Here is a 22,930-nt window from a genome sequence, read left to right as displayed (position 1 = left end):
ATACCACAGTATAATGTTCATTTGCGCTTTAATGTGAAATTACTTTTAAACTTGTTTTTTTCGTTTTTATAGTGTTTTAGTTTAGAGTTTAGACTTCATTCAATTGTGTAGGTTTATGGGATTCATGGTAGTAGCCTTAGGAAAAGATACCTAAGCTGCAGTAGACAATATTCAATTGAATTTAATCTGAGGTATAGCATCCATTGTTAAAGAAACACAATGGTAAACAATCCTATGCATTGGAGGGATTCGTAATACCAAATCTTCAATAGCAAATTGCGGAAATGACCAGTTTAGGAAGTAAGCTAATTGATTACCCAGTGGTAACGCAGAAAAAAAACAACTTACTGTCTGTTAGTATTTGTCTCCTTTATAGTTCTAAGTTTCAACATTATTTATATTTATTTTTTACATATTTCTTGTTTTTTTTTTAATCTAAGAAAATAGGTAATTAATAGGAGTCAAATAATTATAAACATTTGCTGATTGCATGAATAATAAATTCTAAATATGTTTCAGTGTATGTTACACAACAAAAGTAAAAACAAATCTTCAAAGCTAATGAAGCTTGTTTTATAACATATATTTAGGATGTATAACATATTCTTGTTGTACTATTCAATTTTAATCACGATGTTCTTAATGAGATATTTTATATAGCTATTTTATATATACCAACTTACTATACTGTAAATGAATAAAAATTAAAGAGCTGGATAGGCAGGGTAGATAGAAAAAATAGATAGATAGAAAAAAAGTCAAAACTGCCTCAATACATGCTTCGGGCGTTAGCTATCATCAGGTGAAGATAATTGTAACAAAGGATATACTGTAAAGAAAATTAAAAATGAGCTACTGTACTTATGCGTTTTGTTTTACTATTTATTTACCATAATTATGAGTACATTCAAGAAAATAATGAAAATGATAATTTAGAATAAGAAATATTAACGCACATCTATAATATGTATTTGTGATTATGACGAACTAAAGTGGTAGTTTACACCACAAAAGAGGGAAACAAATTCCAGATCCTGTACGTACATTTTAACCATATAGATTGTAATGAGGAAATAGACAATATTGTCTACATTAATATATAAGAGTCTTTATTCCATGTTATTACGATACGTTCATAAAGTTATATCTGTCTAGCGTTTCTGTTAGACTAAAGCACTAAAGTCTACATTATAAAACTTTATGTAATGTGATCACATATGGACATGATGATGTCATATTACTACCACATTTGGGCATATCACTACCATATTTGGGCACATCATACTCTTTTTGTCAAATTAGTTTGATAGGTTGATTGAATTGAATTGAATAAAAGAAAAAGAAAAGAAAAAAGGTTAGACAGAGTTTAATGATGGACCTCCATTTTATCATACATATCTGTATTTCTTCAGTGAAGTTACACACAGACGCTGGTCTTCAAATTGATCTTTTGCCCGTTGGTCAAGCTCCGGCACCGACTCTTGCCAAAAGTATTCTGATTACCCAAAAGTGGTATCAACCTTTATTGAATATTCGACATTTTGATTTTGTTTGACTAAAATATTGTGTTTGAAATTAACACTAAAACCTTCATTATCTAATTCAGACTGACAAATGGAGCGTAAACAGCGTTAGAATGCCATAATAACCAAAGGAATGCCACTATTATTCCACAATTGTATGCTACACCAAGGAGGAATCCATAGGTAGGCCTACAAATCATTTACTCTAAAGCTCTGTCTACACTATCAAACTTATGTGAACAAAATGTGATGTGCCCATATGGACATGGACCATATTTTGCTACTATATTTGGTAAAGTTTTTTTGTTTTCAAACTAGTTTGATAGTGTAGACAGAGCTTAATAAATAAAATAACACATTTTCACAGTCTTTACATATATACTTTACTTATATATAACATTTCCAGAATTGTCATACATCAAGAAATCATTAAAAATTAGAAATTCATTAGAAATATCATGTTAGACCAACATAATTCACATAAACTTCACCACATTACCATGGAGATAAGTTGCAACTTATTTTGCCCATGACTATAATTATCAAGATGTTCACAATATTTACTTTTATTATAATTTTTAATAAAAAAAATTCATATCTCTTCAAGACACAAGATAAAAGAAACTTATTATCTTCGTAAGTAAAGAAAAAAATAATATATATTCGGTCACAAAAGAAAAATAACCAGTAGTGAGAAAAGGTTTCTACTCACTCCATACAATACAAACTGTTAAAATAGAATTCTAAACAAGAAAATTAAATAATTTACTTAAATAAAACTATTGGCCTACATAACATAGATGTCGATTAAAAAAAAGGACAAAAATTGTGTAAAAGTGCAGTAAAATTTAAATACACATCTTTAAAATGAAATAACATAGTTACAAATGTACGTTCTTGAGACACCCGACGTGTTAATATTCATAGTTGGCACAAACGAATTTTTAAATCGACAACACGTGCACGTGGTGTAAAATTATGACCTAGGTTTTAACAACAAAGAAACATATGGTTCGGCGGGTCATGATATATTTTGAGTGCAACACGATATAGTTTTATTAGACAATGTACTGTGTGATATTTACATTTGGTATGTTTCTTGAACTCAGCATATTATACAAACTAAGAAGTGTTTCAATTATTGTTTCAGAGCGAGTTCACATTCTATGAGTATACGGTAAAACGATAACAAAATCGATAATAGAGATTGAGTAGATATCGGAGTCTTCAGCAGATAAACAGACACATGGTAATTAACATAAGCCGAGAGGAGAATTAATTCAATACAGACGCCGTTGTGTGACGACACGCGAAGATAACATCAGGCAGCAACGCAATTATTCTCATACAATATAATATAAACAAATTTAGTTTATGGCTTATAGGCCTAACGGGAAAAGAAAACAGGAACAATAAAACCCCAAAATAACAATTCACATACATGAATTGGAATTACATCGGTCTTCTAAGAAATTATATTGACATATTAGCCTACATTTAAGCCGATTTTCCACTAGGTGAATTTTGTTCGCGCGTATCGAAAGCGTCAGTTATACGCATGCGTATTTGGGATTTTGGAAAATGGAAACATGAATATTTTAAATTCGCCTAGTGGAAAATTAGCTTTACACCTCTTTTAATTAATCCTTTTTTTTTGTTTTTAATTTAGGCCTTATATCTTCTATTGTCTGTGATATTACACACAAAGTAATATTTTCATTTTTTTATAAGAAATATTATTAAAATATTTGTTGTTCAGAAGAATCCCTGTGTGTCATATTGTTCCCATATAGAGATGTTGTTCCCAATTATATTTAAATAATTAATAGAGTTATACAATTAGGTTAAACTTATACCGTAATCTATTTAAAGCCCGTGACCTGTTTGAGACACAAAATTTTAAGTTCAACAAATGCCAAGTTACACGAAACCTCAAAATGCATTTTAGCAAAATCATAAGCCTATTAAACATTTTCACCGAATTTGGAACTGATCCAAAATGTGAAGAATTGCTGTTTTTGTTGTTGATCCTCGCCGGGATGTTACGCTTCAATTGATCAATTGATTCTATTTCCAACGGCCTAGATAATATTTTACATCAATAAATGCATGTAACAAACAAAACTGTTGACGAACACGGTGTTCAATCAGTAGATTCCTAACAGGAAATTAAAATATTATAGGCCTATATAATGTTACATATTAAATATAGTTAGTTAGTTCATGGTAAAAAATCCGTTAATTTAGGCCTATCATGTTTTGTTACCATTTCATTTCATCGTTTTAATTTATTTTGTGTTTTCCACTTTGAATGTCATTGAAACCTTTTTTTTTACATTTTTAGAAAACGTATTTACTACTACAGTTTCTATCTTTGTCATATTTTTTTCTGTCCTTAAGTTAGTCATGTTTGTTTTAAAGTTAAAAAATCAACTTTTTAAACTTTTATATCATTTTTTACTTCTTTAATTTATATTCTATTGTGCTGTTTCTTGTGTTTTTATTACCACATACGTTATGGAAATTGATTTTCAACAATAGATAAATAAATGAATGAATCATAATTTATCCTATATAGCAGCACATAACTTTATATGACACTCTCTGCCATGACTACAAAGACAATTAAAAGAAAATATGGAAAAATGTGGGTATTGTAACCTGAATGGATATCAATGGAGATAAAAATAAAAAGCAGGAAAGCTAAATTAAAATGGTAAAGTAAAATAGCAAGAAAGTGCCAATTGGAAAACACTATTTCTTCAATGATAGATTATATTTTCCGATCAGTTCCACTAAGCTTGGTTCCCACTTGAACTTAGCGCGTACGCCGCAACGCAAGTTGGCCAATGACAAGCGACAGTTCGAATCCATCGCGTCGTGATTGGTCAAATTACTTACTATTACTATGGGAACCAAGATTTACGCAACATACTAAAAAATGTTAGCTTGGTAAACAATTTGATATTTCATTTTTTATCTTCTTGGCTCGAATTACAACTCATGTTCATTTGTCAGAATAAGGAAATTACTTTTTTATTTCAAAACATATTATACTTCCCGTCAGAACATAAGTATATTACATTGATAAGTATCAATTGACACAATGCGCTTATTTTATTCTGTATAATCGAGATCTTAGCGTGAGATAGAGAAGTGACAGACGCAAATGCGAACGGTTTTACTTTATTATTGTAATTTTCACAATTTTCTACGCTTCCAAAATTAGATAATTATCACGTACCACTCTAGAAAGCAGTATAATACGCGCGTGTCGTCACGTATGATGCGACTAATTTTAATAAGAAATCTAAGTACTATATGCACACGTTATATTTTTAAAAATATGTGAGTGGAGTCGCAGAAAACCACTATTACGAACAGCCACATTTTAAGCTTTTAGAACGGGAAGTATAAGCCAGTCATAACTTTTATAAAAGCTTTATTTAGTCATACATCGTAAATCATTTTTAACGCGTGGGTGGCAATTGTTTATTGAACTCTGAATACTGTTCTTTATTTTTCGTTCATGAATAGACCTACAACAATTTTACAATTGAACATGAAACCGGAGAAATCTATAATGGTTCTGAACCTTAAACCGAGCATGCGCCGTAGGCTACCACTGCCACGTCACGCACCAGGGAGAGACGGAGCTAAAAAAATATTTTCATCAGACTTGCTTTCTTCATGATTATGCATTTTTCAGTGAAATCGTTTGCATAAGCTTATCGCGTTCTGTAAACATGTCATTTTCATTGTGTTTACTTTCGATGTACCTTGCGATATAGTATAAACACACGAATAATGTATATTATTTTTTAATATGAAGGGCTGACTCTGGCTGACCCATATGTTATGTATTACAATTGATTTGAGTTTATATTTCGTAGAGGTTCTATTGACGTAGTACGTACGTATCTCTACAGCAACGTTGAAGTAGGAAAATGATGAATAATCAATTACTTTTATAAAATTGCCACATTACAAATAAAGAGCGTTGCATGAATTCTGCATTTCCCCATGCCATTTTAATGTCACCTAGTTATGATCACTTTGACCAAAAACTGGATCGCAAAAAAATAATTCACCTGAAAAAAATGTAAATTAAAGCAAAAAATACTTACAGTATCTGTCAGACAATGGGTTTTGGTTAAAATTACCTGTTTTTTGTCTTTTTAGTGAAATAATATTTTTTTTTACAGAAGAATTAATAACTATTAAAACTGCCAAATGGTATATTTAACGTTTTTTATTTTATTAATCTTAATTGTTCATGTTTTTAGGGGACAATACATAGCCCTAGCCAGCCCTCTATCAGTTTCTGTTATGGTCAGTTTTCCATATTTTCACTACTTATTTTACTTTATAAATTTACGAATACCCATTGTAGGCCTTTGGCAAATTTTAGAAACATCTATGTCGATAATATCATGGAACAATCAATTCATTTAATATTTAAAGTCATTAAAGCATTCGGTTATTCGAGGCAATCATTATTACTACGTAATTGGTTTATATGATCAAACAACCGTAGTGATGGTTTATCTAAAAAACAACACGATTTTGCTTTAAAATGGAAACGACAGGCAAGCCATAATTCAACGTTTCGATCTTTATTTGATATTATTCAATTCAATTCAATTCTAAGCAACATTTAGTTTCAAATTTCATATAAAAAATAGATTTCAATGAATACTATATATGTAAACAAAATTTCGAAAGAAGAAGGTAAACGCCCAGAAAGATGAAAGACACATCTTGTGGAGGACGTACCTATTACAGACATAGACAATGAACATTTAAAAAAAAATAAATAATAAATAAATAAAAAATAAAAAAAAAATAAGTAAAATAAAATAAAAAATTGACCGAGGAAAAGGTGACTTTTAAGTTTAGATAAAAATGATTTGCTAGAAACAGAGTTTAAGATGGGGAGTGGCAGATCGGTCCAAAAAGTGGGTCCGGAATACCGAATGTTGTGTTGAAAGTGGTTGGTTTTATGGGTTGGAATATGTAATTTTGAACAAATACGGGTATGATGATAATGAATTGAAGAATTTGGAGTGAACATGGAGCAGAGATGTTTGGAAAGGTTAGAATTAATAGAAGAAAAGAAGAAAGAGCCTTGTTGGGTTAGATTGATATCAGAGACTTTAAAAAGATGAAGGAAAGCATCGTCAAAATAACATTCAAAGGTGTGGGAAGAGATCATGAACCCGGAATTATTCTTTATAACAACGACGTCATATCCGATCCTTGCCCCAACAAAAACAACCATAGATACAACACAAATAACACTTATAAGCACAAACATTAACAACAACACTTTTAAAGGAAAACTCTCTTTGGTTAATGGTTAATTGAAATCTATCTTTAATTTTAAAACTAAGATTGCCATTGCTATTATCACTTGTTAATTCTCATACTCTATGTTTACAGTACTTTTCAAACATTGTCTGTAGTCGAATGTGTTTGTATTATCATTTGTATTATTGCTGATATGGACTTGTTTCCGAAAAATTGAATTGAATTTGGATTGAAATAAAATAAATGAGAGTCTGAACATTTTTTTAAAAGTATATAAACTAGTATGTTCATTAACAGTACCGGTATGTTTAGTAAATGTTGACATGTTATTAACTTTTAATATACTATAACATTTTTTTTTTTCAAAAATAGAAAAAAAAAGTTGATTGTTAACACGAAGAGCTAACTTTGAATATTTAAAGTTTCAAAAGCAAATTCCTTTTGGTTCGATCTTTTGTTTTTGGTTTTAGGTTATGTGTCAGCTTACAGATACTCGTACCACAGAGGTATTATATAAGATGGCGACCCGTTTTATTGTGAGTGTGTTGGATTTGACTCTCACGCCTCTCAATATTCATCAGGCTGTGCCCATCCATTGTTTGTTGAAGCCCTCCTCCAGCAGTTTCCGTTTTCTTTTCATATGCCATTCTTGTCCATTTCTTTACCGTTTCTTGGTTTCCATTCTGAGCCTCTTGTCCATCCCATTATCCTGAGTTCTTGGTATATGCCCTGCCCATCTCCATTTCATATCTTTACCGTTTATTGGTTTCCATTCTGATCTTGGTCCATCCTGAGTTCTTGGTATATGCCCTGCCCATCTCCATTTCATATCTTTACCGTTTCTTGGTTTCCATTCTGAGCCTCTTGGTCCATCCCGAGTTCTTGGTATATGCCCTGCCCATCTCCATCATATCTTTACCGTTTCTTGGTTTCCATTCTGAGCCTCTTGGTCCATCCTGAGTTCTTGGTATATGCCCTGCCCATCTCCATTTCATATCTTTACCGTTTCTTGGTTTCCATTCTCAGCCTCTTGGTCCACCCTGAGTTATTGGTATATGCCCTGCACATCTCCATTTCATTTCTTTGTTCTTTTCTATAATATTATGCCTGTCGATGTATTCTGTTTCTAGTTTCCTGTTCCCTGTTCCGTGTATCAATCTTTTTAGATCATACTTGGTGTTTAGTTGATAGTAACGTAAATCTTCTAATAGTAACCCACCTTATAAGTAAATCTATAATAATAACCCACTACTCTACTAACCCATGGGGGTTACTATTAGAGTAACAAAAACTATTGACAAAATGACATTATGAAGACTCATGGCCGTATTTTGAAAATAAGGAGATAATGTATGTTGATATCGGGAGTGGGGGGAGGATTGAGTGTTTTTGAGTTTATAAAATAAAGTTAGAGTTCAAACAAATCTGTTTATTCGATCGTACGGTATAACTGTTTTATTATTTTGCTATGAGTTGCTGACCGGAAAAGTTGGGATGGGTTACTTTTTTCAGGTGCCTAATTAAGATTAGTAATAGTAACCCACTCTAATAGTAACCCCTTTCTACTAGTAACCCACCCTAAAAAACAATCAAAAAATAATAACACAGAGTTACAATTAGAAGATTTACGGTATGTTTGAAAGTTCAATTTTGTTCATAACACAAATTCCAATCATGGAATTGTTAGTGTGCCCAGCCTATAGTTATCTAAATTCCGCGTTACAACTGAATTGTTCTGTTCATAATACCGTATCACTGAAAATAACTGAATTTCATTTTCCAATCGAATAGTCTTGATTTTCACACATTGTGATCGAAATAATTGATCGGACGTTGATATACAATCTGTGTTAAGCTCTGTCCACACTATCAAAGTAGTGTGATGTGCCCAAATATGGTAGTGATATGCCCAAATACGGTAGTGATATGACATCATCATGTCTATAGAGGGGCATATCACATTGTTTCGTCACATAAAGTTTGATAGTGTAGACAGAGCTTTATTATTGATTGTACTTTGCTATGATGGTCACAAATGCCGCAACTTTAACTGTAATTCCTCCTGTTTAGCGATGCATGCCTACATTTTACACTTGTTATTACTATACAGTCTATTAGGCCTACGCATACGGGCAAATTATCTGTCTATATATACTATTTTAACTATATTAATTCTTTTGAAAGCGAGGGTACTAGCATTTCTTACTGGCAATGGTTAAATTTCGGAGTCGAGTTGCTGCTGAAAATTGCTCCAGGGTGACTTTCACTCTCCACGTCCAAAAGTTAAGCACAAAGGATATTGACATAGGCTAAGGACAATTTTCACTTGTCCGATTTTAACGTTCTTAGTACGCTGGTGGACCGTTAAATGACCGAAAACAAATCGTTCCTTTAAAAAATCAAGTGCACTTTGAAAGTAATGAATACAGCTTTATTCTGAATAATAACGGTTGATTAACCCATAAATATGTCAATCATGCCGATATATCAAAGCGTCATAATATTTTCAAATGTTTGGATTCCAACGGAAATAAGCTAATAAACTTTTTGGGCTACCTTATGGAATCTTTTATAAATATATTTATTTGTAATGTCAGTAATTTATGTTATAACTTTGTATGTATTTTGATTATGATGATTTTCCTAATAAATTCAAATAAAATCAACACTCCAGAATGCAATTTATGTTGGAACCGATTTATTAATGAAATAGAAAATAGACCAACAAATGTTCTTGATTCAACTGTCTTCCTATAAGTTGCCGCTTGATCGATTAATTCGTCACCAACGGGCTCGAGAATTGGAAATGCTAGTTCTTATTATTACTTTTGTTACATTTTTTTTATATTTTGTAAGTTTTCTTGTAAATATGCCTAATCTTTTTTTTACTTCATTTTAATTACTCTGGTCCGATCTTCAAAAAGTGTGTCATTCAAATAAATTATTAGACGTTTTAAACTGATGGCATTCGATTTTGTATTTTTGTTGCGATCAATTTATAGAAATCGAAAAATATAGAATAAATGCATCACATACAAAAAAAGGTATTTTCATCATCATGATTTATCTTATGTATTTTATTTATCAGTCGAAATTGAATGAGGGAATTATTACAAAAGAATAATCATCAGATATTTGGATTATTTACAGGCCGGTGAACGGTCGGATTGCATGATAGAAGTATACCGTATAATGAATGTCTCTAGAAGTAGTAGTGTAATGTTTATTGAACATGGCGTCCCTTCTTTTAATGAGTATATGCGAAAATCTATAATGGTTTCATGCAACGTATGTTGAATATAGTTGTAGGTCTTGTTGCTGGGTTTGCAAATATAATAATAATGCTCCATAGTATTGTCGATGGAGAAGTATTCTATATTTAAGCTTAGAGTTTGCAAATTTTCTTTTTTCTATTTCTGTTTATATGGATAAAATATTCCGAAATAAAAGAAATTGAATTAAAAATGTTTCAAAATATTAAGCTAAGAATATTTATTCTTCGGCAACCAGATTACACATACGCCCTCTTACGTTTCCAAATTCACAATGGGTGCGCTGTTACTCGAAAATGCGACATGTGTGATTGCGAGATGTAATTTTATTGAATAAATCCGGCTGCTACGCTTGGCCTGGTTTTTACAATATAGGTAGGAGGCCTAGGTCGATATTGAGTCCAGTTGCTACGGTGATATTTATTATTTTTAAGTGATGACATTTTTCTTTTTTTAAGCCGGAACATTGTGCTATGTTATATTATTAAGGTTAAATTACAGGTTAGATGAGTCGAATTAATACATTTTTTAGCGTAATGTGCTTTGTTTGTGCTCTCTAACTAAAATAATGTCCTTGTTTTGGTTTGTTTTTAAAATGAGAGTAGGCTAGGCCTAGGGCCTAGGCTGTCAAAAAGTCTCTACTACTGTACTATAAAAGCTATGCTTACACAAAACCGACTGTGCTTCGTCGTAGGCTTACAGTTTGCACTAAGCTACATTGATTGTAGGCCTAAGTAGTAAGCTTACATACATGAACATACCATGGATGCATGCTATATTAGTATTAGGGTAGTACAGTAGCTTGACAGAAGAAGACATTCGCTTATTTACAAAATCATCAATAAAAATATACTATCTATAGGCCTAGCTAGCTAGGCTATTATATAAGTCTGATAATTAATAAGAAAAACATTTTTTTCAGTTACTGTCATTAGCTATAAAACCTGCCAGCTATGGGATGCGGGGCTTCAAACAGTTACGACTACAAGTACGATGTTGGCCAACAGTGGGAGAGCGCTCGTAAGACAATTGATATTAAGAGACACCGAGACAAACCAGTCGTAAAGAGGTCCGGATGGAAGACTGTACGCATCTTTGTTTCTTCAACGTTTCGTGATTTTCATGCGGAGAGAGAAGTTTTAGTTAAAGAGGTACAGTAAAAGTCGATGTCATAAGCAAAAGAATCTAACTAAATCCAATATATAGAATTTGAACATTTAAAATTCATTTGTCTTTTTTAGGTGTTTCCCGATTTACGTCAGTGGTGTGAAAAACGAAGACTTCATCTTGTTGAATGTGACTTGCGATGGGTAAGTCTGTGTTTTTATATTTACGAAACAATTTCCAATTCCAGACCAAATAACTGTAATCTAGAGTAACATATTAAATATTGATAAAGATTAATACAATATAAACATTTCTGATTTAAATAGAATTAAGTTGTTGTCATTAAGGGAATTTTTTTTCTTTATTCATAGGGTGTTCCAAAAGATACGACATCAGAAGAAACGCTGCGCACGTGCCTCGGAGAGATTGACAGGTGTTACCAAGACAACATCATGCCATTCTTTCTTAATATGACTTGGTACGTATAGCTCATCCTGTGATATATACCTTCTCCCTAATTGTAATGCCTTATCCCTCTTTTAAAAATGTTCACCTTTTTCTTTATTTAGTGCTCGTTGTGGGTGGATCCCAACGGACAAAGAAGTTCCTGATAGTGTGTACTCTGAATACAGATGGATAAAAGGATTGTCAGTGACAGAAATGGAGATAATTCATGGCGCATATCGAAAGGACAATCCTAATTGTAAGTAAACACACAAATATATAAAAGAATGATTTGACAGAGTTATTTTAGTTGTTATACCTACTCGAATAGTCTTATCTTTGATGCCAAGATTTTCTCTCGAAAAATGTCTAAAGTGGCCATATCTTTAAGGTTGAGGTGCGCCTTTTACACTTTGTCATATGGTATTGTGTTTCCCCGATTTCTCTATTTTGAGATAATAATTATATTAATTTTGAATATTTATTCAAATATTCTACATTTATATTACAATTTTCTTCACAGCCCTATTTGCAATCCGGGACACAACTTTCCTGGAATCACTTCCTACTGAATATAAGGATGATTTCATAGACTCCAATCCAGTCGCTGAGCACAAACTGAAAGTCCTTAAAGATGTTCTCTCTGATAGATTCCTGGTTTGTATTTGTATAATTTAATAAATATTTTAATAAAACCATGGGCCTGCAGGACCTTTTTTTAAAAATGGTAAAAATCTAAAGTACAAGTTTCTTTCATGAGTGTAATGAGGGAACACTTTCCCCTATTCACGGAACACGCCCCTAAGGGCCATGTTGTTTGGTCCCGTAGGTAGTAAGATAATAATTCTACTGTATTGTTTGTATAATTTCAGTCTGATCGGGTGTTTACTTACGACTGTACATACGCAGGTGTTGACACAGACACAGGAAAGGTCAGCCTTGATGGTCTGCATGGAGTGTTTACAAACAAGGTATACTTGTACATTCTAATCAGTAAAAACAAGTCTAGTCAAATTAACGTACTGTAAGTGTAGTTTATTACAAATGACTACAGTACCAATACATTTACTGCAGTAGACTTAAGGTTGTCCTTAAAACATAACAGCTGTGAAACTTTGTAATCTAAAAAAAAAAATAACGTAGAAAACATATTGGCTTAAAATCAGATTCCTCGGATGAGGCTGGTAATATAAATATTATTAATAAGTTAAAAATAATAATTATAAAAAATAACTTAATTTATATTGTTCCTTACTTCTGTTTCTTTACCTTTTCTCGCACTCTTATATTCTGTCCATGTTGTAAATAGTATGTGTCTTTACTGTGCTTTAAAGCTTAGTTCGCACTAGGACGCAATACAAGAACCTTGCATTGCGTCCTAGTGCGAACTAAGCTTTATACATCTCCGCTATGTTTTCTTATTTATGTGTATTCTTTATTGTTGTTCCTGTACAAGTAGTCATCCAAGATGAAACCTTGTCTTCAAGAATTTTCCAGTGTGGTATGTTTTGCCTCGTCATTCATGCATGCATCACAAACATTTGCATGTTTTAATATCTCATGCATGTGCGCTATATAGTGTGGTTTGTTGTTAGGATGTCCGGGAAAGTTTTTGTGTGATTTGATACATGTGTCTTTGATATTATAGGGACTTTAAGCTCTGTCTACACTATCAAATTTTATGTGAAAAAAAAAAATGTGATGTGCCCATATATGGACATGATGATGTCATATCACTTCCATATTTGAGCATATCACTACTATATTTGGGCACATCACACTTTTTTTGTCAAACTAGTTTGATAGTGTAGACAGTGCTTTAGGATTAAGTTAGTCACTCTGTGCTCAGTTTCCAAATGATTAAAGATTAAGATCTAATTTTTAAAATCTGCTTAATTTACATTTAAATAATCGTTTACTGTACAAATGTAACCACCGCTCATCTGCCAGCTACTAGACATTGAACAAAGTTTGCCTGTATATCAGCTTAATCTCTGTATAAAAGGGATTTTTTTAATTTTTTATTTTTACCCTATTTAGAATTAATAACACCACCTTATCTTCATTTAATTTGTAATACCTTTTTTTTACATGTTAATAATTAATTAAGTATACTAAAATACTAAGATTATATAATTTGCTATGCCATGATTCACCTTGATTTATTCATTATATCAATCAATTAGATCTGTTATCATTTTTAATCAAATGGTTGAACATTTCAAAGTATCAGTTGAAAGTTTTCTTCATTCATTAGAGGCTGACCCATATCATAGTTCATAGGTTAATTTGGGGTGGGTTGGTAGAAGAGGGAGGAACCTGGTAAAAGGGGAGAACGTAAAAGAGGGCTTAAAAAGTAAAACAGAGATTCTGTGAAATATTTCTCTTTTTTCTGTGATATACATCTGTCCATCACCATGACATAAAAGATTAGCCTTGTATGTTTTGGGAATTAACTTCACATTTTTACTATTTCAAGATTTTCAAGTTTTTCCAAGAAAGAATAGCGGAACAGTACCCAATTCATGAGGGTAAACTTGACGTGTACGAGCAACAGAAAGAGGCGCATGAAGCATTTATGAAGAGTAGATGTAGTGTTGTACTCGGTAGAAATGAAATCTTAGACAAGGTGAGTTTAACAAATAAAGAAATGGAAAGAAGTTGTAAGTAAATTAAGAAAGGAATTGAAGGAAAATGAAGAGATGAAGTAGCATTAAAACCAAATGATGATTCCCTAACCCCACTTCCCTATAAAAAAAAGTTCAGAACTATATGACATCTTTTAACATCTTATGATTTTATGCACTAAATTAAAGGCTGATTGCAGATTCGCGCTTATTTTATTTGTGCAGCTGCTTGGATATACAGTTCTTTTTCTTTTGTCAGATAGCGGAATATGTGACAGATCTTGGTACGGGTAAGCCATTGATCCTGACGGGAGGACCAGGAACGGGCAAATCATCAATAATGGCAAAAGCAGCTGATGTAGCAACTCAAAATGCTAGTGGAGGCAGGATTCCAGGGTATGTTTGTAAAGTTGATGCCCACATTTTGTGCTCCATTTAGATTGAATTATGTAGAGCCTCTTGTGTAAGTGCTCGAGGGTGGAGTTAAAACACTTGTACTGAGACTTTATGACAAAAGGTCATGTCTTTTTAAACCTGGTTTGAAGAAGAACAACATTTTTTGTTGCATTATTTTCATATCAAACTCATTGATGGAATTTTTCTTTTAGTGGTGGAGATGCAGGTTGGCATGTCTTCTACCATTTTGTGGGTGCCATTCCTGGGTCAACAGATCAAGAAATGATGTTAAAGAGACTCCTTAAGGAACTCAAAATCTGTAATGTAAGTCAGTACGAATGTTATTCCTTTTATCTGTTTAGTTGCACTCGTTGCCTAGTCTTTCGAACGGGATGTTAAGATCTTGATGCATGAGCAAGTACCATTGTTATCAGAAATTCTTCAGTGTCCAATTTAACTGAGGAATATCATAATTATATACACATTGCATTGTTGCATTAAATTTAAATATTTATTTATTTTAGGCCTACACACATTTTTGTTTTTCTCACAGAAGGTAGCCAAAAAAAAAAAATTTCCATAATTTTCTTTCCATTTTCTTGTGACAGGATTCCAATATGCCAAAGGATTATGAGGGCACTGCTCAACTGTTAGCTGGTGTATTATCCAATCCAAATTCAAAGCCTGTTATCTTGTTGGTCGATGCCCTTAATCAGGTAATTTGGAAATCCTTTGTATAACCATGCACCTATAAATGGTATCACTGCTAGCTAATTTGTACTAAAGGTATTTAAGCTGAATTCACACTTAATTATAACTGATACTATTATTAAAGCCGCATTTACACCTAATTCTAACTGATTCTATTATTAAAGTCGCATTCACACCTAATTCTAACTGATAACATTGTTAAAGCTGCATTTACACCTAATTAAAACTGAATGTTTTTAAAACTGCATTCTCTTTTTGGTCTAGGTTGATGAAGAGAAAGGACATGGGACGTTAAGTTGGTTGCCACGTAAACTTGCTCCACAGGTTCGCTGTATATTCTCAATGATAGATGAGACTCCACCGCACGTAACACTTTTAGCACGACCACAAGGCCCAATTGAAGTTCCTGTTACGCCACTCGATATTGGATCCAGAAAGGTATGTATTCACACAGTAATTATTTTTCAGTAAATACTTTTCAAAGCTCATAACTGTACCTACATTAGATGATCTGTTGTTTACCTTTGATTTTGTTAAAGTATCTTTAACTAATATTACCCTAATTTTATTCATTATTATCATTATTCATTCATCATTGGTCATATGCTCCGATTAAATGAAAACATACCAACCAGCCAAGATCGCACTCAGAGAGGCTGGGAAAAAGACCAAAAGGAAGAACGAAAACAACATGGATGGATGGCAAACATAAAAAATGAAATAAAACTTTTCACATGCGGACCTATACACATACTTGCTAAAAATCGCAATGATACGCGTAATATCTAACGACGATTAGCGTTTAAGATGATGATTGAATCCTTGTTATTCTTGAAAGATTGTCATTAATAAATTTAAAAAAAATAATAATAAACACAAGAGAGTGTAATCTAAATTAACTCTTTTATATCTTGATCAATTGTTTGTTGATTTTTACAGGAAATTGTGTTAGAGATTTTAAGCAATTACCACAAGAAGCTGGACAAAGAGCAGATGACGTGTCTGTTATCAAATGAAGCATCTAAGAACCCTCTGTGGCTTTCTATTGCGTGTGAAGAACTACGTGTATTTGGAGATTTCAGTCGAGTCACAGAAAAAATCAAGTCACTAGCAGATGATCTCCTCGAGTAAGTTGTGAAGGAAAAAGAGTATAATAAATATTTGTTTGTTTGTATCCTAAAAATTATAAATTATCGTTGATTCTTTTTTAGTTTGTTGGGGCAAGTACTTTCCCGGTTTGAACAAGAGAATGGTGGCATGTTGATGATTGCAACGCTCTGTTTACTGGAAACTTCGTCTCATGGACTTCTTGAAACGGAACTGCTCTCAATTCTTGGTGGTGATTTGTCCCTGCTCACGCCATCTAAAGAAAACTTTGAAAAATTACAGAAAAGTTAGTTTATCTTGCAAATTTATTGGATCAGAATTATCATCATAACAATCCTGATAATGTACTAAAAAACCAGATCAAACCAGAACAAACCAAATCAAACCAGATCAAGCAAAAGAGAAACTTTCTATAGCAATGACCTAGGAATTAGTGTCATGTTATTTCATTGTTCACATGCGAAGACATTGGGATTCCTTGACAAAGTTTTGGCAAATTCATATTCTCCCTGCGTAAGTCATAGGTCAAATAGAAAGCTTACTATTATACTGTAGATAGACTCCACAGGTGTTACCCTCAATTAAAGGTAATAACCTGTTGAAACATGAAATATTTGATAAACCTTTTTTCGATTTTATAATTGCAATAGAGGAAGAAGATCCTGATGTCCAACCAATCAGTAACCAACCTCTATCAGCTGCTAAATGGGCAGCTGTGTACCGTGCACTGCGTACATTTCTCAGGCCCTTCGGTGACAGTGGTGAGGGCAGGCTTGATTTCTACCACCGATCCGTTAGTAAAGCTGTACGAAAAAAGTAAGCATAATTATTAAATAATTGATGGAGCTTACTTTGTTCTTTAAAATATTTAATTATTTTTTCATTTCATATTTGTTATTTTTCTTAGATATTTTTATGCGGAAGACAATTCAGAGAAAGAAGACGTGTATGCCTTTTGGCACCTCACTCTTGCAAACTTTTTTGAGCACGAGCAGAATGTAGATCGCAAAGTTGAGGTAAACTTATTATTATCTAAAAATATAGATTTATATAGAAAAATAATTGTGAAACGTTTGTTTATATGTTTATTATGCTTGGTTTTCACAAGAGATGCAATGAAGGACGTAGACACAACGGAAGCGACGAAAAACGACAGATCGAATAATTCATCACTGTGATTGGTCAATACATTCTTGCGTTGTGTCTCTAGCGAGAAGCATGCATTAAGGCTATAGTGTACTGTTTACTACAATAATGCATATTTTAACACAGAAGTCTATGGGTTTTTGACAAGGTCATATTTTATGTCTTTGATATGCTATTTTCTCTATAGGAGTATCCATATCATCTTGTGAAGATAAAGGACACTGACCGTTTGGCTAAATGTCTGACTGAATGGCCAGTCTTTGACCACCTCTTCAATGATTATTACAGCTCTCAGCTTCTACTATACTGGCGGAAGGTATACCAACATTTGTTATTAAATTGTATGACTTTCCGAACACCTTGAAAACTGAAATGTCTTCCACAAACAGATTCTCTTCTGCTCTTTTAATTTAATTTTCAGAATCTGAAGATTTTAAGAAAACTCAAAGTTGTCCTGTTTTTTGGTAGATGTATTTGACAATACATTTTGTGCTATGACTAACTAAACTAATGTTTTATTGAAATTAATGAAAATTACATTGTGCTTTTCTCAACAATTTTCAATTTATCATTTTAGGTGGGAGATTATAAATTTATGGAGAAGCAATATCGTAACATTCTTGAATCGATTGATAAGGAGGCTTTTGGACTTGAGGAGTATTGCATACGATATGAACATATTGCAAGACTTCTGTAAGTTTTAATTATTTTTATTTATTTTCCATAAACATTCCTTCCTTCCATGTTGTACCAATGGAACTAAGGCTTCAATGCGAAATCAGCCCTATTTTTGGCAATGTGAAATTGAGGTATTAAAAAAAAGCACAATTTCATTTTAATATTTCTGTTTGATATTAAAACTTTTCCATAATTTTGTTTTCTCATTCAGAGTACAAGCTGGTGAATACTCTGTGGCGAAAGGCTACATAGACGTCGCCCTCAACATTGAAGAGGAACAGCTCGGTGGTCGACCAGAGCGGTTGGTGGAGCTTTTCGCTCTCTATGGCGAACTCTATGATGAGGTAAGTGTAGTAATTGTAACTGAATAAAACCATTTTATATATTATATCTAGGATGGGAATTACAGTTACAATTCTTTTATCTGGTACTCTTAATAATAATAATATAGATAAAATAACTATTTTTCAATGTCTAGGGGCTGAACTTGACTAGTTGTTACAATGTTTATCATTTTTGTGTACATACAAAAGAATGAAATAAAGAAATTGTTTTGTCTCTTTTATTTTAGATTTCTAAAATGCATGATTTTATCAAAAGGGAGAACATCAAAGACTTGAAGCCATGCATCGAGTTCTTCAGAAAATCTGTAAAAATACGAGAGACGTTGCAGGGTGACCATCACAAGGTATTAATCTTTATTATTATACATGTTGTTTTATTAGGAGTAATAAATGATTAATTATTTTTATTTGGGGTGGGGGAAGGGGTGGGTACCTCGGTCTGTCTGTTAAATTATTTTTACAAACTATTTGTTCATTTAGTGATAATAAATTCTGCTTAATTTTCCAAAATAAGTTCCTCAATCCTCAGTTATTTATACTTATGCAAAATCTTGTTTTTTCTGATAGTAACCCAATTTCTATCTACTTTTTTCAGTACAAGATGGGTATATCACTGATGTCTTTATCTTTTACGCTGAACACTTTCTACGAATGTGGTGGTGACGCCTCTCTTGACGCAGATGAAGCGCAAGAAGAGGCGTTGGAGCATATCGAGAAAGCTCTCACTATTTTTTTGGAGGTAAGCAAGTCACCTATCCCATTAACCAGTGGCGTAACAGCTATGAGCGCTCACTGTCTAAACCCAGGGACTCCGAAGCTTATGGGTGCCCTGAGCCAGTCCCAGAGGAATAAAAAGGCACTAAAATAATGTTAAAAAGGCTAAAAAAGGACTCAAGTGTTGGAGGGCCACTTAGCATCTCTACGCCTCAGGCCTCTGTGTTATTAACAAGACAAGTCACCTATCCATGCAGATTAAAAATGCATACTAGGCTCAAAAACTTACTAAAATAAAAAAGACTTTTGATATATTTTCCTTGTTACTGAATCTAATGAACATTTGTTTTTTTTTTAGTTGGAAGACCTCGGAAAGGAGGCAGAGGCTAGTATGACTAAAGCTATCTTGTATGAAAGAGGCTCAGAGGAACAAATTGAGGTTAGTTCTTTGACACACAGTAGGGTTACTGTAGTTTGTTTTTTGTTGGGCGGGCATGCAATGTCTGGATATCAATTAGAAAGAAGTATTCAAATTTAAGATATTTAAGTATTTCCATGTACTGTAAAAACCTGAAAACAAGCCCATGGGATTAGGCTCAGTAGAAACGGACCCTTAAGCTCTGTCTACACTATCACACAAGTTTGACAAAAAAAGATATATGCCCAAATATGGTAGAGATGTTCCCAAATATGATAGTGATATGACCTCATCACGTCCATATATGGGCACATAACATTTGTTTGTCATATAAAGTTTGCTAGTGTAGACAGAGCTTAAGAAGTTGATAATTACTAGATGTTATTTCACATTTTTTCACTTTCAATTTTAAGTGGTACAACAAAGCTTATGAACAGTGTGAACAAGCGTATGGTTTAAACTGTAAGCTGATGACACGGCTGATGAGTAATATTGGTATCTATCATGAAGACAGGGAAGATTATCGCACAGCCTATGAGTATTTTGTCAAATGGTATAACGTATCTGTAGAGGTGGGTAAACTTAGGCATGCCTATACCGTATATCCTCTAGTATAATCCCACCATACTAGAACACAAATTGGGCCAACTTTGGGGAGAAAAAAGTGATTGGTAATAATATGAACTTGCTAGAAAGTCAATACTGGGACTATACCCAGAGATATGCCTGTTAGTGAAATTTGAAAAAACTCTATAGCATATTTTCACTATTTTCTGTAGGTGTTTGGAGAAAACCATCCAAAGACGACGTCAGCCAGAAATTCTTTAGAAGAGCCAACTTATCAACGGATAAAAGCAGCACTTGAAGAAGAAGGCGCACAATAACAGATGAGTATCATGATATTTTGTAATTGTCTCTATATCAATCATGTGATAATGATGTCAGTGGAAGCAGGGGAAATCAAAGGACAGAAGAGGACTGGAATGTTAATAGCATACAGAGGAGTAGTGCTGAAAGTGTAGACCTCATCAACTAAAGCTCTGTCTACACTATCAAACTATCCCGTGTGAGATGATTAAAGAATTTTGAATTGAATTGAATTATGCGACAACAAAATGTGATGTGACCATATATGGACACGATGAGCATATCACTACCATATTTGGGCATATCCCTACCATATTTGGGAACATCACACTAGTTTGATAGTGTAGACAGAGCTTTAATACCTCCAAAATCGTCCTAATGATGAAGACCTTTACTACATTGTAAAGATGTTTTTACAGAAAGTATTTATTCCAGGTGTATCCATAAATATGTAGACAACAAATATATACGATCCTCTAGTTACAGTGCGCGATACCATTGGTATAGAGCTAGATATTATATAAAAAATAAAATTTGGTTAATTCATGGTACCTTATTACACATTATGCTACCACCACGGCCAACACACTCATCAGGTGAAAATAAATATATATAGAAACAATACTGCCTATATGATTGCAATGATGAGGGGAGAACTCTCCATTATATAAGTGTTACTAACAAGCTGAGGAATCCAGTGGTATCCCGGTCCAAAGTGGTCTGTATTTGGAGACAATTCATTATTTTAGTTATCAATATGGAAGTAACATGTACAAATATATATATATCTAAAAAAGTAAAATATTGATGGCGATCAAGAATTTCATAATTTATACATATCATTCGTAAGAAAACCGTCCATTTTAACATTTTACTATTTTTAAGTGTTTCATTGGAGACACTGTTTTATTTTGTACTATGGTAGTAAGTATGTGTACAAATATATGTATTTATATAATATACTAAAAAGTACAATTTATTGTTAGCGATCATGAGACAAACTTTGACATTATGATTTGTATGGTAGTGATTGTGTTTTAGTTCAATTGTTGTATTCACACTTAGGTAAATGAAACATATTTACTAACTTAACTAAAAATTCTTCTTGGTGAAAACACTTTTCATTTTGTGTATGTGAATAACTTATTATTAAAATTATAAAATGGCCTATTCAAAAATCGGAATTTATTTATCTTTAAGTTTTTCCTTAGCCTAAGAGTGAATACAGCAACTGACTTTCAGAAGACCACTATCATCCCAGCTTAAATGCTGCCTGTTTTGTCCACAATTAATGTCAATTTTATATATCCTTTGTAAAATATTTATCTGTATTTTTTTTAGAAAATCTCTTTCACTTTTTAAATCCTTCATTTACTGTTTGTGCAATACGCAATAGTTAGGTTATTGTTTATTGGGTAGTCAGTGTGTGTATCTGAGATTGAGACAAAGGCATATCCAATGTAAATGTCTACTATATCCCTGCCTAGGAGGTTATAATTCTGTCTGAGTCTTTGCAAGATATCGTCAAGATAACATCAAAACTAAAAGATGGATCTTTACCATATTTAATCCACAGATAGATATGTGGTCACAGAGGACTCCATTAATTTTTGGAGGCAATCCGGACCAGGATCCCAATTCTGGACCACTTATTTTATTTAGGCTGTATGTCAAAACTACAAGACGCTATTCAATTTTGGAGGCAATCTGTAAACGACATTATCTATATCACAATTCTTTTTCTTTTTACTCCATGTGGAAGAGATTACAACTCTCAGAATTGTTCTTATTTTATATATTATTTTCAGAATGAACACCCCTCAGAAGAAGAATAGAACAGTCCATGAGTAATGTAATTATTATTAAAACATGAATTCCTATTTATTACATGTGAACCATGATGTTTTTTAACATAAATCTTTATATAGTATTTATCTTAGGAAATATTAAACATAAACGAAAAATAAAAATAATTTTGGAGAAATATGTTTTGAGGCACTTATTTATTAACGTTTTGTGAATATTTTCAATATATCAATCATGATTTTAACTTCATTTTATTTTTATTTGAATAAAAAATATTTTGTAAATGTTGCTGTTGGAGACTGTTTTGATATCTCATACTAAATGAATGATGTTTGAAATGTATTTCAAGTAGTGGAAACATGCTTAATATTATCTACAATCTTCTAAGAATTAAACCAATCTATCATCATGAACTTCTGACCAATCAGAAACAACCTTGTCCTTTAAAAAAAAAAAACAC

General features: G+C 32.6%; 1 protein-coding gene across 1 annotated transcript; it reads left to right on the top strand.

Annotated features, from left to right (window-relative positions):
- The first annotated feature begins 10,461 nt into the window (after positions 1–10,461).
- LOC144834791 (TPR repeat-containing protein DDB_G0287407-like) lies at positions 10,462–22,670 on the top strand. The gene is made up of 25 exons (XM_078689736.1): positions 10,462–10,538; positions 11,028–11,256; positions 11,347–11,415; positions 11,584–11,690; positions 11,782–11,915; positions 12,180–12,313; positions 12,529–12,627; positions 13,116–13,157; positions 14,136–14,285; positions 14,543–14,679; positions 14,892–15,003; positions 15,288–15,395; positions 15,655–15,828; positions 16,330–16,517; positions 16,602–16,783; positions 17,148–17,313; positions 17,405–17,513; positions 17,831–17,959; positions 18,221–18,336; positions 18,533–18,665; positions 18,893–19,009; positions 19,261–19,404; positions 19,738–19,818; positions 20,211–20,369; positions 20,577–22,670. Exons 2-25 carry the CDS (start codon positions 11,059–11,061, stop codon positions 20,679–20,681), a joined length of 3,093 nt encoding a protein of 1,030 aa, XP_078545862.1. The 5' UTR covers positions 10,462–10,538; positions 11,028–11,058; the 3' UTR covers positions 20,682–22,670.
- Positions 22,671–22,930: the final 260 nt, after the last annotated feature.

Source organism: Antedon bifida, chromosome 2, assembly GCF_963402885.1.
Source record: "Antedon bifida chromosome 2, ecAntBifi1.1, whole genome shotgun sequence".
NCBI lineage: Eukaryota > Metazoa > Echinodermata > Crinoidea > Comatulida > Antedonidae > Antedon > Antedon bifida.
This window is presented reverse-complemented; position numbering and strand designations above follow the sequence as displayed.